Genomic DNA, 23,101 nt, shown 5'->3' with positions numbered 1-23,101 from the left:
ACAGCAGTTGGATCTTCTTGTTCTGATACTGTTTTCACATTGGTCAGAACAAACAAACACATTGTTAGAACAAACACAACACAACCACAAACAAATACAATATTTTGCTGCACATATTTTCAGTAGAGTTACTAATCATCTGAACTTCAGCTTAGAACCCTTTTACTGGCTCTTTGCTAAACTGGTCATTTATGTTTTGTATAATTTTGTTTAGCTCAGCTTGCTTTGCATTTGTGTCTTGTGTAAACACCCTGATTATTTGGTTTATTAAGTCCATTATCCATGTAGTCATATCTTCTTTTATATGTATTTGGTACAGGGTCTCACTATGCAGCCCAGACCCATAGCTGTCCTCCTGTTTTCAGTCTCCCCAGTGCTGGGATTATAGGCATGTTCCACCACACCCAGACTCAGTAGAAGGCTCACTGCACCCCAGGAGTGGGGCCAGTGAGGCATGCAGGACCAGGGATTAGTTATACCTTCTTTAAACTCATTGAGCTCCTTACTGGTCAATTAAAAAAAATATTCTCCTCTGCTATCCTTTTGAATAATTCAGTTACTTGCCTTTGATTTCCCTTCCATCACTGTACAGTGGGTCAGCTTTGGAGAAATTGAGAGCTTTTGGATGCAGTTTGTTGACTTGTCTTCTCATATTTCTATTGAATTTAGTTGTTGTTTCATTTTGTTCTCTTATGGTTGATGTTGCATGCTGACGTTAGTGGAATACTTCATTGCTAGTATGGAGACCTCTTTGGTTAGTGACTGCTTCTGAGTGCTGCAGTCTGTGTGTTCCGAACTACTACGCAGGCCTAGCATTGGTCCCAAGATCCAGCCAACTCCACTTATTTGGGAGGCAGTGCTGAAGTGTGTTTGTGCATCACCCAGTTGTATGGGAATACATTACAGTGTGGGTACTGACACAAAGGTAATGCAGATATTGGCATACACAGAAAAGCAACAAAATCAGCAACAGAAAATGGGTCAAAGACAAACTGGATACTGACATAAGTTTAGAACAGGAATGTACCACCATAACCCATAGCAAATAATCTATAACTATAGTACAAAGGCTAAGAAAAGCAAATATTGATATTCTGTAAATATTTATTAAATGTAACAGTTATACTTCCACTAACAACAGAATAGTATTGAACAGTATTAGCAACGAGTTAGCTAAATATTCACAAAGCTTAATTGCTATACTTGTGGGGCAAAAAGGGACAGGGATGAGAAAGGAAGAGTTTGAAAGACTCATTCAATGGAAGATGAGAAAGAGGAGGGAAACTGATACAAAGGACCCTACTGAGCAAAAGGTAACTAGTAGCATTAAACAAAAGGAACAGAACATAACAAATGAGAAAAAAAGAGTTTAAAAGAAAACAGAGGGCTGGCCAAATATCTCAGCTGATTAAAGCACCTGCAAGCAGGCGCAGGGGTGGGGGCTTTGATCCCCAGGCCTGCCGTGCTGGCCCCATCCCCGAGGCCCACTGAGAAGGCAATTGAGACTGGGCATGGTGGCGCACACCTGAAATCCCAGGTCTTGGGAGGCTGTAAACAGGAGAATCACTACAAGTCTGATGTAGTAGTGAGACCCTGAATACCCTGTAGACCCATCCCTAAAATACAAAAAAAAAAGAGAAAAGAAAACAGAGAGGAAAACAAAAGGAAAAAAAAGGAAGAAAGCAAAGAAGCAAAAGGACAAAAGGAAAGAATAGAAAAGGAGAAAAAAAATCACAATGCTCCCATAACCAACCAAAGTGAGTAAAACAACAATACAAACAAAACATCCTGTCCTTTGGAATAAGTCGTTTGTTTTTAAAAAATGTTTTACTTATTTATTTGGCACAGAGTCTCACTACACAGCTTGGACTCTCAGTGATCTGCCTGTCTCAGCCTCCCCAGTGCTCGGATCACAGGTGTACGCCATCACCCCTGGTTTCATTCTCTGGCTCAGTGTGGGGGCAGGCACAGCATGCAGTACCAGGGATTGAACCCATGTCCTTGCACTTGCCAGGCAGTCAGTTAGGCTGCCAAGCACGTAGACTGCCGAGCTACCTCCCTGGCCCTGAACGAGCTGTTTCTTTCCAGCATCTGATGTTTTGTAATCCAGCAAATCTTAATTTTTCCACCTAGCTTTACATCCCGTTGTCTTGTGAGATGCTCCTGTTTCAGAGTTCCCTCTGTCTGTATGCCCCAGACCATGGCAACAGTTCAAACTGAGGCGTGTCTTTGCTGAGCTGGTAGATGGAAAAAAAAAAAAAAACGATCAGACCACTCTTCTCGGCTGGATGTGGTCAGTGGAGCTGCTTGTTACAGCAGACTGCTCAACTTTGTGCCAGCACTTTCACATCCGGCCACCCTTGAGAGCCACACCTGCCATGCCTGGTTTCTCTCCAAGGAATCTAGGACTAGTACTTTCCTGGCTTGAATTTCTGAGGGCCTACAGCCTGTACCTGCTTCATTGTTGTCTCATATGGCTTTTTGCACCCAGGCATAGTGGAGAGTAACACTAGAAATCTTGAAGTGAAGTTGTTCTAAGGCTCAGTCTTACACAACTAATCTCTTCCCAAAATGCACCATATTGAAAAAGCTCTGACAAGATGGCAGGCAGTGCTCAGGATTTCTTCCTGTCATTTATAGTATCTCTGATATTTTCTTGGGGCTAGTGACACTGTTATTTTTCCCAGAAGCTGCCAACTTTCTAGGGTTCACCTTCTCCCCAGCGTGTTGACTTCTTGCATGATCAGGTTGGTAGGTTGGTCAGTGCCTCTGTACTTAGAGCCAAGAGATAACAAAATACAGAGTGGGCTTGGAGTTGGTGAGTGGCTGCTCCCAGGACATGGACTCTATGGGCAGAGAGAGTTGGCTGGGAAGGGGGAAGCAGTGTCTCAAGGGGCTGGTGCCACCGGCTTGTTGGACTCGCTATGTGCCATCTGCTCAGGGCATTGTGGTGTCTTCAATTTTAAGATGAACCTTTGTTTGATGTAATACAAAAAAAAGTCAACTAAACTCTGACATCAATTTTGCATGCAGTTTGATTTCAGAGGTGTTTATAAGACAGAATATGTCTTAAAATTGCCATCTGCGAAACCAAAGTTGCTACATAAAGTATAAATTAGTTCAAAAAGAATCTAAAGAAGGGTAACAACGTTAAACTTGAAAATATTTTTTACATACATGGATTAAATAGCAAAGCTCTGACTCACAGAAACACAAACTAAATGAATTGCAGAAGATTTTCAGTTTAAAAATCATGATCAAAAATTTTTATTATCCTTCCTGCAGAAACTTAAAAGTAAATCTGGTATAAAATAACTGCAGTGTGTTTGAATAGCATAATTTAAAAAATGATCTAACAGATAAAAACTGATAGGAGCTTCCTTATTATTACAATTAGCTACTTGACTTTATACACTCAACGTTTTCACTTTTTCCAGGACTTATAAGTTTCTGTGTTAAAATAATTGCAGAGTCACAGGAAACTGAAAGACAGCACAAACCATACTGGGCAAGTTTCACCTAATTTTTCTAAATAGATCCAGTTATGTTATAAACATAGCACAGCATCAAAACCAGGAAGTTGACATTGGTGTAGTGTGTGTGTGTGTGTGTGTGTGTGTGTGTGTGTGCCTGTGTGTGTGTGTGTCTCTCTGTGTAGTTCTTTATCATTTTACCACAGTTGTGATTAGAATCTTCAGTGCGGTATGAATATCCATGGAATCAATATACACAATTAGCACACCATCACCAAACTCTACCTGTTGCTCTCCCTGCATAGTTTCATCCACTTCCCTTCCCCTTGCTATCCTTATCCTCTGACCACACTGATCTCTACTCCACTTCTAGGATTATATCATTGATAGTGTGTCGTGTGGATCATGCAGTGTGTGACTTCATGCGACTACCTTGTTTCACATCATTTAATGGACACTAGTTCTATTCTTTGTTATTGATAAAGAGCAGTCAATGGTGTGAATATATCATAGTTGATTTAATCATTTACTCATTGAATAATTTTTGAAACTTTCCAGTTTATGGCTATTAAAAATAAATCTTTATGAACAACTATATAAGAATTTTTGTAAGAACATAGATTTACTTCCTGGGATTTAGTCTCAGAAACATGATTGACAGACCATTATGACAAAGGCATGCTTAGTTTTTTTCTTTCAACATTTTTAAAAGCTAATCTTTCTAGTTATTTATTAAGTTATCTCCATCTTTAAACTAAGAATGAAGGAGCATTGCGAAGAAGTCTGGATTTGTAGATAAGTAGACTTGGAGTTGAATGTGGCACAAGTACCGTCACTGGGAGCTTTGGTGCATTACTTTATGTGGCCACAGAACTACATCATTACTTCTCACATGTGAATCTCTCTAATTTAAATAAATGTTGAAGGACCTCAGAAAGGGCTGTTGTAGAGTCTGAGTCTAGCGCTGCTCTCTGCCTTTGAGAGTTGCCTTCTCTCTGCAGCTTCAGCTCTGATGACCCTTCTCCATGTTCCTGAATAATCTTTGCCATATTCCAAGTAGTTCTGAAGGAACTTTTTATAGATGGGCCAGATTTCCATCAGATTTTATCATTGGGGCCAATAATCATATTAATAACTTTTAAAAGGGTGAGGAAAAATAAAAATATGTGATTTCCAGATTAAAGATAATGACAGAGTGTTATCAGGAGAAACTGACATGCTATATCAAAATTTTCTCAAGAGTTACCACTGACACAGCTACTAAAATTCTAATATTTAAATATAAGTATGCATGTAGCACCATAAAAGCACATTAGTGTATATGGAATTGTTTACAAATGCTGACTTTACAATACATTTAAAAATCTACCAGTTTACCATATACTGTATGTTGGATGCGGCTATCCTTGCAAATAATACAGAATGAGTATTATATTTTACATTTCTTGATCAATATTTTTGAAAATCTATCTTTGCTGCCATATTGTATAACTGATAGTTCATTGAAAGGAACAAAAACTCCAAAACTGATTAAATATATGTATATGTATATGCGTACACACATTTATTTTATGATACTAGTGGTAGCATTTTTATTTTTAATGACTATTGGAGTCATGTATCAAAATTTGGAAAATGATATTTCTAACCCTGCAAAGCAAAATCTCATTGAATTAAGGGCTTTACAAAAGAAAAGTTAAAGCTATAAAAACCAGAAAAAATTTAAAAGCTAATATTTATTTTAGCTTGGAGTAGAATAAGTCTTTCCAACCATAAATATATAAAAAGAAGCCAAGTCAAAAAAGATTTGTCAACATAAAAGTTTGCGATATATGTATATAATATCATAAAGCAAAAGAATGATACTGAGGCATGATATTTATGATATGGTATATATGATGCAAAAAGTGTGGTCTTAGAATTTTATGATGTTTTTAATAAGAAAACTATGAAAGTGGTAATCATATATTTTGCACAATATATAATAAATGATCAGAAATATAATTATATAACTTAAGGTTCAATATAATAGCATTAAAATATATTTTGCATGCTGATATACTGTGTGAATTTCTGTGCAATTTTGCACCAAATATAAAATTTATAATAAATTGTTGATATATGAATGAAAATGTTTTGAAATGATGGATAGTTTTTAATATAATGAATATCAATATTAATTGACATCCGGAGAAACACACAATTTGTACATTCTTTTACTACGTGCTTTACATTTCCTTTTTGGTGGTTGGTTATGCACATATATTAAGAAAGCGGGAGTTGAAATTATATACATAAAACATCAGAAGAGTTTTTGAGAGGTGGGAATTTATTGCATTTTGCCCTATTAGTAATTCTGCAGGTTTTACATATTTCTATACTCATGAGGCATCATGTTGTGTATTTTATTTCTTGCTTTTGTAACCATCATTAAATTCTTAGCAATTTGCTGCATTGTCACATACTTTTTGACCTTGGCTTTGTTGGTGATGTGACGTTTATTTAACTATCCTAAATATTCTCTCTCATACTTGAATTCAAGCAGGTAATTTCATTGTATTTTAACCTCAAAATTTTAAAAGGATTTCACATTCCTTTCTTGAACTATGTTAAGCTCTGCCAGGTGCTGACAGAAGTCTCAACATGATTATTGCAAATGACCTGCTGTCTTGCTCACCCACAAGTGCCCTTAATTCTCTTTTTATCTTTAGACACACATTGCATGTGTGCAATATCATTTAATTTTAGTAATGCCACTTGTATTATTTTAAACTTATGAGTTATGCCAAGTGTTGGGATCCACAGATACCTCAGGGAAATTTGGGAGTTTTTGTTTGTTTGTTTTGTTTTTGTATTTTAGGGAAGGATCTACAGAGTGTTCAGCGTCTCACTGCTAGATCAGACTTGTAGTGATCCACCTGTTTATAGCCTCCCAAGAGCTGGGATTACAGGTGTGTGCCACTCTGCTGAGTCTCAATTGCCGTCCTAGTTGGCTGAGCTATTTGGCTGGCCCAGAAAGTCATTTTTTTTTAATGCTGAATGCTATGTTGTTTATTCATCCATCCGACCCTCTATCAACTTAATCACACATTTGAGCCATATTTAAAAACAAGGAATATGGAATCTACATATGCAAAGGCTTTATAAATCCACTTTATAAATGTTCTTGTTTGATGCAACTGTGCCCCAAGAAGGTGGAGTTCTTTCAGTTTCAGAGTTTCCCAATCAGATCAAATATAGTGGGAGCAGCCATCCTAGGTAGTTCTGAAATAGGCTAATGACAGTGTATCTGGAATGGCTACACTGCATACTAGAGGCTGCCGTTTGGACCAAAGTGGAAGGTGACCAGGACACAGGACCAGACTGTCTACTAGTGCAACAGGCTTGTGAGGACCATTTGAAGTGGATGATGCTAGGATAGAATGCATTTTTAAAACTAGCTGAACACAGGTTCCATCCCCAATGCATATTTTTTAGTGAGCTAGAAAATTCTACCAGGAGCATAAGAGAATGTTTGGCCTAAGCTATAGATGGAAAAAAAGGTTTTATTAAGAATAGAATTTAGTTACTTAACTAGTCACAATTAGTTTCATGTAGATTTTACAATTCTAAGAGCAAGTAGGTAAGGAGATATGAATATCCATGAGAGAGAGAGAGAGAGAGAGAGAGAGAGAGAGAGAGAGAGAGACAGAGAGACAGAGAGACAGAGAGACAGAGAGACAGAGAGACAGAGAGACAGACAGAGACAGAGACAGAAAGCTTTGTCCCCTAAAGCTGTGTTCAGAAGTACCTAAGCCTTGGTCCTTAGACTGTGCCAGGAAGCACCACATCATAGGGAAGAGAGAAATTGTGTTCCTTTATGATCCTGAAATCCTGTTCTCCTACAATGTCCTAAGAAGCATTTTTGTCAGTGGCAGAACTGCCTCCAAAATGAGCATCTTGAGCTGCTGTGCCTTTTATCACCTCTGATAAAATAGTCATTATAAAACAAAACAGAGTGAAATACACATACTGTCATAATTTTCTAATTAAAGCAGAGCAGCTCAAACTTTCTATGCGTCAGAATCTACTGTGAGATCTTTATAAAAATAAAGATGCCTGGCTCCACCCACTTGGTATGGTTTCTGAGTACCTGTAATTGCTTAAAGCTCCCAAGTTGATATGAATGCAGAGGAACCAGTTGAGAGTCAGTATTTTAAAGTGTCTAGATGAACGGTCAGCAGTAGTAAGTGAGTGAAGCTCCTCTGCGGCTGTCCAGGGAGACCCTGACCTGGCACCAGGTGGTGCTGTGGGTACAACGCTGAGCCTCCTTCCGGTCTCTCCAGCTGAGCTAAGGCTCCAGCCAGCCACCGCAGAGCAGCAGGGGGTCTCAGGAGAGAGCAAAGCAACTCCTGACTTGGAGCACCCCTCCTGCTTTCAGTGAACTCATGGTGAACAGAAAGAGTTCCCTCTTGGAAAGGTAGGTAGTCACTTATGACATGAACAAAATGTGAGCAATCTGATTACATTCTGTATGTTTTTAGTTTTCTGATTCAATTAGAATTTAAGAGCAAAAAGTAGATCACAAAATAGAATCAGTTATTTAAATTTAATTATAATTTAAATATTAAAATTAAAGTCATCCTGTACATATGGCTTCATCTAGTTTTCTATCTACCTTTCTCTCTATCATCTGCCTATCTATCCACAATAAGACGGTAGGTATGCATATATATTTGACAAAGAGTAAAACATTGAAAAGAACATTGTGACTTCATTATTCTAGACAGCAGCCCTGGGGCCAAGGCTGGGTGAAAACCATTACATTTTATTTCATAAGGAATGATAAGCGGGCTTATGATATTTACTTTAATCTTTACTTAAATTTTCATGATTATCACTTTTTGAAGTACATTTTACTCTTTTATCAACTAGAAACACACATATTGAGATGATGCTTAAACCCATGAATTCAAGTCAAATTCAGTCGCTTTGAAACTTTATGTTTAATTTGAACACAACGCTGTCTCTACTGTGCCCCAGTGCCTCTGCTGCCCCGGTGCTCTTTTCGGCAGGAGTGACGGTAACTGATGGGAAAATGTTCTGTGAGGAGAGCAGAACGAGATACGGGGTCACCTGTGTTTGAGGCTGCCTGCATTCCTCAGGGCGTGAAGAGCCCTGGCAGGGGCTCATGGCAAAGTCATTTTTCAACTTCATCTCTGGTAACAGTGGGAGGGATCCAAAGAAAGGAAAGGGAATCACCGTGCCATGCCCCTGCTATGATACTTTACTGGATACTTTCAGGAGCATGATGAAGATTGTGGGATTATTTGTACTCATAATAATGTTTTTATTTTAATTTACTTTTTAACATATGGTAACCAGAGTTCCAGAAATGTAACTTTCCAAAGTTTATACTCAAAGGTCTGAAACAAGAGAATTGTGACTCCTATGCCTGTGTATTTAAGCAAAATTCGTTTACCTAGAAGCAAAAAAGAGGTAACAACACTACAGGTCAAGAATAATGAGTGTGGGGCCAGGGAGGTGGCTCAGTAGAATAAGCACTTCCCCAGCAAGCACAAAGGTCTGAGTTCAATCCCTGGTTCCACAAAAAAAAAAAAAAAAAAAAAAAAAGAATAACAAGTGCAAGCCCATGATTTCAGGGGTTCTTTGAAGCAATGGAAATTTTCAGAGTATGAAGTGTATGAGAAAACAATAAAAAAATTAGGCTCAGTTCCTTGAAATTGAGGGCCCATAAGCTCAGCTTCACTGGCTACCCTGGGAGCCTTCTGATTCTGCCTCTCCTGGATAGCAAATTAACCTTTGTAACTTTGGAACAATGCAACCCAGAAAACTTCTCTTGCATTTAAAGGCCACAGGAGAAAAAACAGTTAGGGTCAATCATTACACAACCAAAGTCACATCCAACAACTCATATAACAATTAAACTTGTAAAGTTACCAGGAACAGGTTCTGCAGTTAATTTATTTCTAAGAGTTTGCTAGGAACATCTGTTGCTTAGAGTTAATACTAAGAGACACATCACTGGGAATAGTTTATGGCAACAGTGGGGATCTTAAGTGTGTTCCATAAAACATTACAAAAACCCCTGCTATTTAGCTTGAGTAATTTGCTGCCCATATCATAGTAAAACATAGAGGAGTAGAATGATCTGCTCAAACACATAGAGCAGTAGAATGATCTGCTCAAACACACATTTCTAGTTATTTAATTTTCCCAAGAAAAGATGACTCTTGTGTTTAACTTAGCTGATTGAGTCTCCAAGAGAAAGAGCCACTCTGGACACTAGGGTTAGAATATCTAAGTCAGTGTGGCTTGAAACATGGCAATGAGTTCAGGTGAGTGGATCTAAGTCTAGCAGACTTTCCTAGACCAAGAGGTCTTTCCAGTCCCTTTACAGATGCACCGGACATGTATTGTTTTATCAGGACAGGGAGGCAGGTAGTTGCTTAATGGGATCCACTGCTGCCTGTGGCATTTGACAGAATTTCTCTCGGGTAGAATGATATCAAGACATGAAAAGGTTGCACTACTGAACCCACTGTAAAGGATGGAGCTAGGATTTACCTGGAGTTGAGTATTTCCTTTCCATTCTGCTTCATTCCTTGCAATGTTGAACTTCTGCTAAATAGTTTACTTGTTGCATTTGGTCACAGGGAAGCTTTTAACTAATAACGTTTTCCTAACTGTGATAGCTTTAAAAAGCAAAGGGCTAAACTCCTGGCTCTAGTGTACTGGAATTTACCAAGTGTACTGAAATTTAGAACATGTTTGTGAAATCTTCCTACCAACTTTCTTCAAATTTGACCCCTTTATTCTCCTACCTGCTTGTTGTTTTCCTTTTTTATGAAGAATAATATCCACTCACTTGTTTCAACTCATGTTATTAGAATAATTATAAGTATTCCCAAATTCTTTTTAAACTAAGCAAGGTGTGTGAATGTGCATGAATGTACATGTGCATGAAATTAACATAGTGAAGGAAATTCAAATTAAAAGATGTCTGCCAGTAATCATATATGCTTAGGTGAATATGAAAAGATTGCTTGTTTACATATATTTACATATAATATATTTACACACACTACATATGAAGCCTATAATACTCTCTTAACGTCTATCTTGTGGACTACTTGCTGAATTTTCAAAAGGAGCCCTGCCCATTTGGCAGATGCTGATTGTAGAGCTCTGTTCTGTGGGATGAAAGGCAAGATGCTTTGAGCAAGAAGTAAGGTCTAAACAAGCAAGACTGCCCTGGGCAGTGGACGTGATTCTCTTTTGCCTTATGTGTATATCACATGTGAAGAATCTTTGCTAGGAGGTATGACGGTAGCAACCACAGATCTGGGGACCACCGTGCTGTGCTCTTACTGAGTGCTAAGATCAAAGCATTTACCACGTTTGCTTTAAAATCTTAAAATCTAAACTTAGAAGGGCTGGCAAGATAGCTCAGTGGAGTAAGTGCCTGCTTAGGCAAGTGCAGGGACTGGGGTTGGATCTCTGATACCACATGCCATGCTGGCCCCACCCCCAGGCACCTTGAGCCAGTGACAGAGTCCGGGTGTGGGGCACACACCTGTAATCCCAGCACTAGGAAGGCTGAAAACAGGAGAATCACTATGAGTCTGAACTGCATAGTGAGACCCTGTATAAAAAAAATCTAAGCTTGTATTACTTTTACCATTATATAGCATCAGGATGTAGAAGAATTTGATGAATTTATGAATATGGCTAGTGCTATAGTTTGGGGGTTTTCAAGGAGGCCCAATTTAATACAGGGCACATAGTTTATAGAATTGTTTTATGCAAAGAATCATATGCAAAGAGAGTGCAGGAAATCTGTCCACACACCAGAGATCAAAATTATAGCTGAAAGCCTGGATCCCACGGGAGTGCCCTGCACAAGTCCAGCTGAAGACCTAGAGCCCATAACAATGTCCTCCCTTGAGTCCAACAGGAGGCCTAGAGCTCATGGCAATGCCTGATGCAGGCCTGTTTCATGGATCTGCACTGGGAAGGCCCAGAGGTCAGTGGCAGATGCTAGAAAGCCTGGGCTAGCAGGATGAAGGACTGTGCTAGCGTGTTAAGGGATCTGAAGTAGAGCAGAAAGCACCACTCAATTAAGAGCCACAGCTATCCTCAGTGACAGTGAATCCCAAGCTCCTCCACTAATGAGGAAAGCCAGTGCAGCAAGCTTCTCTAGGACACTGAGCCATTCACCATCTTCCCCTCTGGAGCCAGGAAGCAATGCCTAAATTTAGAACCAGAGTTCTCCCAAAGTGAACTGTAGCCATTCTCAGTGACAGTAAGGACCCAAGCTCCTCAGATGAGAACAGCCGAGTTCATCAGGAAAGCCAGCATGACAAGCTCCTCCAGGAGAACCAACAGCTCCCTACAGCTTCTCAACAGCTCCCAACAGCTTCTAGACTTCCTCCTCTCCAGTTCTCCCTCTTATGTTGCTGGCAAAAAATCCTCAGGAGGGCCTCCAACACCTAGCAGCATGCTGGTTCAGTTCAGCTGGATGTTGCAAGCTCACCACCAGTTGTCATGCCACCATAGGTAGAATTGTTCTCATATGCTTCTTTTTGCTTATGGAATTTCAAATCTGGCAATGACAATTTGGGGCCCAGACATAGCTCAGTTGTATAAGCACCTGCCTGGCAAGCACAAGAACAAGGTCCTGAGTTTGATTCCTGTTACCAAAAAAGAAAACAAACAAACAAACAAAAAAAAAAAACACACGACAATTTGATTCTTATATTTTCCATGGATGAACTTAAGCATTAGGCAACTCAATTATTTTCTCTGCAGCTTGGTTTCATTACTATAAAGCATTCTTTATCTGAAATAATGTTTTCTCCCTTTTTTCAGGACCCTATATAATTTCAACTGTTTTTCTGATCCTAAAGGGTAAAGACCCTCAAACTTGTAAACCAGGATGACAACACAATTTGCTGTGTCCGATCAAAAATGAAAATATAGGATCCTTCATTTTGAAATATATTGAGTAGTTCAGCGGAGGCCATTCTGAGTGTGGATCACAGGTACAGATCACATGCCCATAGTGTAGATCCTGCTGATTTGGGGAGATTTCTGAGACACGATTGTAGCTTCTAATGTGTTCTGTTTGGCACCTCATACACTAAAATGGGAACGATACAGAGATGACATGCAAATTTGTGAAGCATTCTATATATTTTTTTTTTAAATTGAGGACTCTAGCAAAAAATACCTAGGGAATAGTTTCAAGTTTCATTTCCTTTTTGGAAGAAAAACTCTGACCTATAGGTAGGAAGCAGTATGGAGCTTAGTACTTACTCTCTTGGCCCCCAAACCATTAAATTTAAACATTGCCTTTGCTATAGTACTTAGAAGCTTTTACTCTTGGCTATAAAAAGTTCCAGTCTTTATTTCTGTCTTTAAACTGGAAATAATGATAGAACTATTGCAAGTAATACATCCATGAATGGTACCAAGAATGCAACACTCTCTTTTTTATATTATTCTATAGAAACCTGAGATTTTTCTTTCTATTATCTGTTGAGAGTCCTTTACAGTTTTCCTTCTAGCTTAGAATTTCTGGAGACATTTGTTGCTACAGCTTTAAGCCACACATGCAGCCCTGTCTGAACTGCTGTTCTTTTGCTGGTTTGTGTTCACTAAAATGTTGCCATGTTGTACATTTTTTGTAATTTTTCAGAATGTTAATATCAGTGATAGAAGGTTAATAAAATGTAAATAGGTGACAGACATCTTCACTTGGTAGTGTTAACAAGATGATATATTGATAAAATGTACTGAGGTGCCAGGGATAAAGGCATCATAGAAATTTTTGTTCATTTTTAATACTGTCTAATGCCCAAGGCTACTTGAAGATCTCTGTGAAAAATCCTGTGGAGCCTTTTTCGTTAGGGACAAGTGTCAGATGAAGTTTGCCTTGTTGGACATCAAGTCTTAAATATTTGGTTAGAATGATCAGAGGTAATAAACACTCAAACTATATAATAACTGGTATTAGGATAAATATATTACGCATCAGAGAGTGCCAGTATCCCTTCAGAAAATGCCCAAGGGATCAGAGCTGGCGGGACCACACACACGATGATGACATCCAGTAATACCATGAGCATCACTGTACACTGTGATTCTGAGCCATTCAGACCTTCTATGCAGGTTGCATTTACAAAGCACTGTAAATGCATTTAGATGGATATGAAATTATGGAATATGGAATAAATCAAAAACCTATTGGTTGTCTAGCAAGCACTCTCCTAAGTGATTTGTATTTGTATTTAGTATTTGGTGTCGCCTACAGAAGTTGCAGCCATTATGAATATATTGTAATATCGCATGGGTCCAGGATTAAGTAGAGTGAGGATCTTGGAAAGAGATCCTCAGATTCATAAAAATGTTTGAGGCCTGAGATAATTAAGGACCAGTTGGAAAATTCATTGATAATGGCTAATAATATCAAGTTTCATTATATGACAACTAATATATACACTTTGATGAACATATTTTCAAAACATAACTTAAACCACGCTGTTTCCCAGGTCACTCTTTTCAAGCACAGCCCCTCTTTTCGCCCTTTATCCCCATAAACAATCCTCTGAGAACTTTTAAAAAGTTTTATAGTTGATAAACTTTCCCAGTTGCACAAGTTCTAAGCAGTAAGATAAACAAAAGATTCCTTGAAGAAAAAAACAAAAACAAAAAACACATTAGCAGTGAAAAGTATTGAAGTGACTGTCCCAAATAGCAGACTGCTCCTATCCTTTTTACTCATTCCAAATATAAAGACTGACTCATGCGTCTCTAGACAAAGTTTTTCTTTCTTTTTTCTTTTTTAAAATCTTGTTTTGGACACAATTGCCTGGGTGTAATTGGAAGAAAACCCCGGGTGACATGTGGCTGGTGCTATTTGCACCTGTGTAAACAAACACTGCCCCCTACAGGTCAGCATCCTCTGTCTTTGCAGTCAGGAAATTTTCTTCCTGTACTGTCTCTTGTGTGCTCACAGAAAATCAATCAAATCAATCAATCAATCAATCAGTGTTATAGCTTATGTCTAAATGTTCCACAAAGTCTCATGCAGTTATAGGTGGGGCTTTTTGGAGATGGCTGGATCTAGAGTGTGTGATTGATTCCTGGTGCAATGTGGAGGTGAACGGTGTGATTACTAAACTGGTTCACTGATTGATTTGGCACCACCCTGATCTCAGGTCTCCTGCAGAGGGCAAAAAGGGACAGAAAGGCACTGCTAAGGTTCCTTGTTGCCTTGCTACCTCGTGGGCACCGTGAACTGCCTCCTCTGTGATGTCCCTCTGTCAAGGTACCCTGCCTTGGAGTCAGCCAATATGTCTAAAGCTTCTACAAATTGAGAACTAAGTAAGCCTTTGCCTTTTAACTCTAGGCATTGAGCATTTTATCTCAGCAACAAGGAAAGTAACAAAGACAATAAGTCAGGCTTTCCAGATTCAAGATGTAGCATAGTGTCCACATGTGTGTGCAGAAATATTGTGACTTGTTGGGCGCAACCAGGGTGTTCACCACAGAAGTTTATAAAATGTGGTTCTCAACATATGCCCCTTTGAACCTTAGAATCAACACCACTTGGCAACTTCGTTAGAATTACAAGTTCTTGAACACACTTCAGACCATCTGGATCAGAAACATTGAGCAGGGCCCAGCAGGCTGTGGTTCATTAAGCCCTCCAAGGGGTTCTGATTCAGACTTAGAACACCACCTTAATGATGATCTGCTTTGGTGACAGGAGAAAAGGATAGATCACAAAGGGCCTGCAGCTAGCACTTTGTTTCTGAGATCCGATGACCCTGCCGGAACAGAGCTACCAGGAGTACCTTTCCTGGGTTTTAGACAGTTGACACATTTTAACTTTATCTAATTGGATTACAACTATTTTTCACATTCAGGATTATGTGCTCCAAGGGAAGGTATTTTTGCATTATTACTCTTTCCACATGATTTGAGAGAATTTATGTAGATTCTGAACTGGCTTTCCATTTAAAGGCTACTTTCTCATTTTGGCAACATTTTTCTACTTTAATACGTTTGTGTCAATTTAATTTGATTTGGTAAATTTTGCTGAAGGACTTTTTCTACCTCAAAGTTTTGACTACCTGTGGTGTGGACTTTTAGTTTTGAATATAATATTTGGTAAAAATCAACCACAGAAATTTGAAGGAGTTGCCAGGAAACTTTAGGTTTCAATACAATTTGCATATTGTGCAATTCAACTTTTTACTCAGTCTACCAATGCAGTTTCCCCTGTGAGAGAAAGAAAATTGTTCCTGGACTATTTGAGTTCTTATATCAGCTTCTACTTTTTGCATTCCTTTATTTGTCATGTCTGAAGATTTACTCCCCTTCTTTTCTTGTCACTTTTTGTCTCTTTCCCCACTCATTTTTCTTTTCTTTCCCCTCTTTAGTTTCTTCTTTTAAAACATTTTATCTTTTTCTCATATATCAGGACAGGCTTTTTATTTCTCTTAAAAATAAAAATTGAACTTCTTTGGGGTAAATCCCTTAGTATTTGTTTGGCCCTCACTGCATGGTTATATCTCGCTACTGAGATTTGTTTTCCACACTGGAAATCAGATCTTATGTACTTATTTTTTGATGGGGATTTGAGGCTAAGAGAAATTTTTTTTTTAAATAAGGCTGAATCTCAGTAAATGAAAAACATACTCAGCAGGTGTTCTTATTTTTTGTAGTAATTTATCTGCTTTCATAGCCTAATAGTACTCTCCTCTATTAATATGTCACAATTTATTCATTCATTCATATTGCAAACTATATTTTGATAGGTTTAAGTTGTTAGTAGTATAGTATAATGAACTTTCATGTGTACATCTTTTTAATATATATATTTAAAAAGACCTTGCATATATATATGCAAGGTTTTACTAAAGTAAATAATTTGAGTTAGGTTTTCTGGGTACTGCTCTGTCAGAATCTTTTTAAAAACATTTTTTAATTTTTGATTTTTAATTTTTTGAAGATGGTACAGAGTAGTTTTGCAACAAAATTACAAATGATACAGAATTTCACTAAACAAAATAATATGAATTACACAGTATTTGCTATATTGCATAGTGTTGTCTTCATATTAGTTGCTCATATTACCCAGATGTATGCATGCAACAGTGGAAGAATAAAGAAAAAATATAAGAAAGCAAGAAGAGAGTAAAAGGAAAAAGAATTGAAAAAAGAAGACAAAACAAATTAAGAACTAACTGCTCTTTTCCACAGACCAGTGGAAATCTACAGTATAGCTGTCCAAACCATCCTGCTTACACATATAAATATATCTCCTTCCCCCACTCTTTCTCCTGTCCTCCTCAACTCAGTAATTCCTTCCTTTTGAACAGGTTCGTTTCCTTGACCCAATATCTACTGTACCCTTCAGATTTTATTTTCTCTTTCAGGTTCTCACACTAAGGAATTAGGGATGGCCAGATAGCTCAAGGACTGGCCTGATAGCTCAGTGGACTAAAGTGCCTGCTTAGGCAGAGCGCAGTGGCTGGGGTTCGATCCCCAGGCCTGCTGTGCTAGCTCCACCCCCCGGGGCATGCGAGATGGCAATTGAGACTGTGTGTGGTGGCACACGCTTGTACTCTCAGTGCTTGGGAGGCTGAAAACAGGAGAATCACTATGAATCTGATCTGCATAGTAAGACCCTATAGACCCTGTCCTAAATACAGAGAGGAAAAAAAGGAGTTAAAACTATGTTTGCACATGTAAGGTTAATTTATTTCACATAAGGGCATGGTCTCTAGTTGCAACTATTATCTGATAAAAGCCTCAAATTTATAAGAATGTTTTGTAGATAATGCAAGACTGACTTCTGAATGAATGATTGTGCCATTTAATACTTCCACTAGGAGTGTCCAGGATTTCCTTTTCCCCACATTTTTCTTTGTAATTGGTACTGCTAATTTTTGCAAATTTAGTAAGTGGTAATTGTGCCTCATGTGTTTTCATTTTGTATTTGCCTAATTACAAGTGAGACTAATCACATGCAAATGTGCTGAGCATTCATTTATGTTCCATTCTTAGGGACAATGCTTGTCTATATCTTTTATCAAAAGTTTCTATGGTGTCATTTTCATTTGTAAATTTGCAGGAGTCTGATATATTTCGAAATCCCATTACTTTGCTTTCTCAGTCTTGAGCATGTGCATTGTAAATAAGCTCTCTTAGTGTTTAGCTTGTGTTTATACGTTTTGTAGATGATGCCTTTGATATATGGGGTTGATTTACCATTTCAACATTTTATAGGATGCATTTTGTTTTCTCTGCCTTATTTAAGAAACACTACTCTTCAGATAGCCTCTTCAGATTTTAAGGTTCATAATTGGTTTTTGTTTATTTACACTGTGTGTGTGTGTGTGTGTGTGTGTGTGTGTGTGTGTGTGTGTGCATGTGCAGCCTTCTCCCACTAGTGGAACCACTAGTTTCATCACTGTCTAAGAATTAGCTCATCACTCTGACACTACCCTGCACAATCCCTGTCAGATGTTGGGTTTCCGCATGAGTGTGTATCTGTTTCTGGGGTCTCAGCTTCATGCCCTTTGGCCTATTTTTGTTGCAAATCCACAATGTCTTATTTAGTTCCTATTTATGATTAATGTTGATATCTGGTAGGTGGCATGTATTACTTTTGTCATGTTCTCTTTCTAAATTATCTTTTTTCTAAATTATCTTGAATATTTGCTCCTGATTTTCTATATAAAATATGTAACAATTTTAAGCATTTATAAGCAAATCAACATGCTTCAAAACAACATGCTGTACACAGTAAGCATGTACAATTTATAAAATGTATTTATATACACCATATATAAGTGTTAAAATTATTTTAAAGTGAAAATAAGCAGTTACACATTCATATATATCACATAATTTTTCTTAGGTTTTTCACTGCAAATATAGAAAGATTAGATGAGAATTTTTATTTTTTATTTTTTTTTTGCCAGAACCAGGGATTGAACTCAGGCCCTTGCGCTTGCCAGGCAGTGCTTATCCTACTGAGCCATCTCTCTGGCCTCTAGATGAGAATTTTTAGATTTGTGGTACTTAGTCTTCCAACCAAGAAGCAGAAAATCTTCACTGAAGTTTCAACTTGCCATTTTCTCTGGTTGTTCTTAGAATTTTCATTGATTACTTTTATGGGGTCAGTTGTGAATTTTTGGGTTTACTCGCTAGTATCAACCAGTATCTGAGCATTTTTCAATAGAAACCTTATACTTATTTCAGAATATTTAGATCAGTATTCTATCAGAAGTACAGGATTTGTGCACGGTCTTTTTAAACGCAGCTGTCTACTTAAGTAAATGTGATCATTCTGAGTTTTTCCCCCACTGTCAATTTACATTTGAATATGTACTTATGAAAAATATGTATCTGTTTATGTTATAGGTGAGAAAATGCTCATCAGTGAGAAAGCCCATTTTTGGTCAGGAAGAATTATGCAAAGTAGATCTGAAGGAAATTTGGCTAGCATGGAAGACCAAACGAACTCCAAAAAGTACAATATTACAGGTACAGAAATTTGTAATTATTGAAACTTTTCATGTAAGTAAATCAAATAAATCACCACAAGTACTGAAAGTCTACTTCTAAAAACTTTTATTGGAGATGAAAAGAAGTATAAAATCCCAATTTTACAGAAATAGCTACCGTGTCAATGAAGATATATACAGAAAAGCCACATTAACAGATTACAAAAGTATAATAAATAGGCAAAAATTTAATTAATTAATGAGTGACATATGAAGTATATAAAGGGTACCTAAAAGAGATGGTGTTGAGCCAACCTAAAAAGTGTTGATGGAACAGAAAAAATGAACAGATCCTCAGAGCAAAGGGAGAATTTCGGGAGAGTGAGGATAGCTGAACAGAAGACGAGAGTGAACATGAGACAAATGCTATCTTTCTGTTTTCAAAATGGATTTCCTAAAATTTAATATATAACGCTTAAGCTTATTTATCTCAAGATGATAGTTCTACAAATATTAAAAATATCTAGCAGTTTACTTCATCTCTTTCTATGAAACGTTAGCAATTTGGTTGCTCATTTTCTCTACAATACCAATTTTTAAAATTTTAAAACACCAGTTTTAAAAACTGCGGACGAATTACTAATATTTTCTGAGAAAGGCCAAGTGTCAGTGGCTCTGAAGATGAAAAACTGGCTTCAACATTGTAGAATATATAGAAATTCTTGTACTAGAAACATGAATATGTATTTAATGTGCATCTAATTCTTAAAACACTTACTTTGCAAAGTAATTGCATGTTTCCATTTTTAGTGATTAAGATCATTCTTTGCTCTGCAAGCTTGGAAAAGCTAGAAAAATTCTTTCTACCATAGTCCCAGCAGTGTTCTATTTTTTCAAGGTTACTTTTCACACAAAAAATTAAATTAAAATTTTTTTAAATACAAAGTTATCAAAACTATTCTAATAAATCACTGATTGATTAATTTAGTGTATTGATATTCAATACATATAGTTGATATTTATCATATGTTGAATATTATCTGAAAAGGAAAACACGAAATTAATATTCTAGATACAATAAAACTATTCACTATTTTGAAAGCCTTAATAATTGACTGAATCATTCACTTTGTTCAGAAGTTTGCTTTTATGGAAATAAAACATAAAATATTAAGGTAGTGCACACTACTGAAGCTAATTTAAAAGGAAATGTATTAAATATGTCATCTACAGTGTTTGACAGTTATTTATTTAGTTTATATGACCATATCTTACACTAAAATTATCTACAGTCAAAATAACTTGATAGAAAATTTCCCTTTCTCATTTCATGCAGAATTGACCAAAAATAACATTAAGCTTGAAGTAACTAGACTACTAGAGATCACAAAGCAAAATGAAAAATTTTTTACCATATAGGGAAAATTGGTTGTTTCTTCCATCACCTCACTTTTGTTTGGCTTTACTTTTGTTTACATGTCAAGAATGCCAAGACCCTCATTTGCTTCACAATTGGCCAGATGCTTCTAGTCTTCCTGGTAATAATGCTTCCAAAGCTCGCAATCCATTCTGGAATGAACTATCTGCTTCTAACCCATTTTTGGATGACATAACTCAGCTAAGAAATAGCCAGCAGAGAGATCATGTTTCCATCTTGAAGGAAGATCCTTTTCTTTTTTTAAGAGACATAAAAACCGGGGATTCTTTTGATTCCTCTGGTGATGAATTTGATGTGCATAAGTTGTTCAGGCATTCCTCCTCAAGGAGATCGGGAAGATCCAAAAGTGTTTCAGAACTTCTAGACATTTTAGATGACACTACCCGTCCTCATGAGAGTATTCACAATTCTGACCAGATCTTAGTGCAAGACTTAGAGTGGCTTCAAGATGAAAGGGAAGCTTATAAAATGGCTTGGTTAAGTCAACGTCAGCTGGCCCGCTCCTGCCTGGATTTGAATACCATTAATCAGAGTCCGGGATGGGCCCAGACACAGGTTGCAGAGACCACTACAATTTGTAAATTAGATCACCAAGGAGGGTCTGTACAATTACCTGACTCAGACATCACTGTTCACGTTCCCAAAGGTCATGTAGCTGTGGGAGAATTCCAAGAAGTCTCACTAAGGGCTTTTCTGGATCCTCCCCAAATGCTCAATCATGATCTTTCATGCACTGTAAGCCCTCTTTTGGAAATCACATTAAGCAACCTTAACACAAAGGAAGCTATTCTGCTGGAAATGAAAATAGGGGCTGAAGTGAGAAAGGATCCTTTCAGCCAAGTCATGACAGAAATGGTGTGTTTATACAGCCCGGAAAAAGAAGGCCCTTTCAGAGCATTAAACATCTGCTATATTTATAAAGACACCATCCAAGTCAAGCTAATGGACTTCAGTCAGGTGATGTATCTAGTGATTGCTGCCCAAGCAAAAACTGTTCAGTCACCAGCTGCCACCATTTGGGATTACATCCACAAAACCACCTCAGTTGGAATCTATGGACCCAAATACATCCATCCTAGCCTCACTGCTGTTCTTATTGTCTGTGGACACAGCTACATGCCAGGAAAACTTACAGTCTCTGATATTAAGAAGGGTGGGAAAAACACATCTCCAGTTGTATTTCAGCTCTGGGGGAAGCATTCGTTTTTACTGGACAAACCAAAAGATTTAAGTATTTCCGTCTTTTCGTGTGACCCAGATTTTGAAGTAAAGGTAGAAGGAGAAAGAAAAGAAATTAAACAAAATCAGTTGGAAGCCGGCGAAGTAGTTCATCAACAATTTCTGTTTTCTTTGGTTGACCACAGAGAGATGCACTTGTTTGTTTTCCGTGTTCAGGTGGACACTCACGACAACAGACCAGTTGCGCAGTTCTTTATCACATCACCTGATCCGGCTCCAAACTTAAAAAGGCTCTCAAATCTGCCTGTTTATTTGAAGAAGGAAACAGAAGTGAAATCTGCTCCTTTACTGCCAACACTGCCTGTTAAGTATCCCACATTCCAAGATAAAAATTTGAACTTTACCAACTATGGTGTGACGCTAAAGACAGTGCTAAGACAAACCAAGCTGGACTACTTACTCGAGTATTTCAAAGGAGACACAATAGCTCTTCTTGGAGAAGGGAAGGTAAAAGCCATTGGGCAATCCAAAGTGAAAGAATGGTACGTGGGAGTCCTCCGAGGTAAGATCGGACTTGTGCACTGCAAAAATCTCAAGGTGATTTCAAAAGAACAACTAATGCCTGTGTCTGACAGTATCTTTACAACCAGGAATCTTCTTGAACAAATTGCTCTGCCCTTTAAACGACTGACTTATATATACTCCGTTGTATTAACCTTGGTGTCTGAAAAAGTGTATGACTGGAAAGTTTTAGCTGATATCCTGGGTTACTCACATCTGGCACTGGAAGATTTTGATCGAGTACAAGTGAGCAAAGAATCAGAAAGGGTTTCTTACGTTGTAAAGAAGTTAAAGGAAGATTGCCATGCTGATAGACACACGAGGAAGTTTCTTTATGAACTCATCGTGGTGAGTACTGCTTGATCATAGTAGTGTACCTGCCGCACACAGCATTACCAGCTTGACCAGGCCAAACATATGAGAGGAGAAATTTCTAAAAATGGTCACAAGATACATTGCAGCTACTTTAGAACAAATGCAGAGCTTTTCCTACAGGATCATATAATTGGATTTTTAGATTTGTGATTCAGTTTTGATTTCCTCAGAAAATAAATTCCCAAAGATTATCTTTTAAAGGAAAGATCAGAGGCTCTGTTTGTGCAGGAACTAAAACTAAGACATTTTCTCCTACTCTCAAATATTTAGGCCTTAAAGGATCAGAGAAGTTCTATGACATGAAAGTAAATAAGAAGAAACTTAAGCAAAACTAAGTTGGCCATTGCTAGAAGTCCATTTAGCACCACAACCTCCTCCTCCTTCTCCTTCTCCTCCTCCTCCTTTTCCTTCTCCTCCTCCTCCTTTTCCTTCTCCTCCTCCTCTTCCTCCTCCTCTTCCTCTTCCTCCTCTTCCTTCTCTTTCTCCTCCTGCTCCTCCTCCTTCGCTTTCTCCTCCTCCTTCTCCTCCTCCTTCTCTTTCTCCTCCTCCTC

The 23,101-nt window shown here is 37.8% G+C and overlaps 1 protein-coding gene across 3 annotated transcripts in view; it reads left to right on the top strand.

Moving 5' to 3' along the window:
• Macc1 (MACC1, MET transcriptional regulator) overlaps positions 1–23,101 on the top strand; it is an 85,098-nt gene that overhangs the window by 32,817 nt on the left and 29,180 nt on the right. For all 3 annotated transcript variants that reach the window (XM_004626452.2, XM_023709945.1, XM_023709946.1), the window contains exons 2-3: positions 18,915–19,037; positions 20,482–22,523. In XM_004626452.2, the coding sequence (XP_004626509.1) occupies positions 18,923–19,037; positions 20,482–22,523 (2,157 nt within the window). In that variant the 5' untranslated portion in view covers positions 18,915–18,922. The remainder of the gene's footprint in view (positions 1–18,914; positions 19,038–20,481; positions 22,524–23,101) is intronic.

The sequence above is a fragment of the Octodon degus genome, unplaced genomic scaffold (assembly GCF_000260255.1).
Source record: "Octodon degus isolate 3935 unplaced genomic scaffold, OctDeg1.0 scaffold00015, whole genome shotgun sequence".
Lineage (NCBI taxonomy): Eukaryota > Metazoa > Chordata > Mammalia > Rodentia > Octodontidae > Octodon > Octodon degus.
This window is presented reverse-complemented; position numbering and strand designations above follow the sequence as displayed.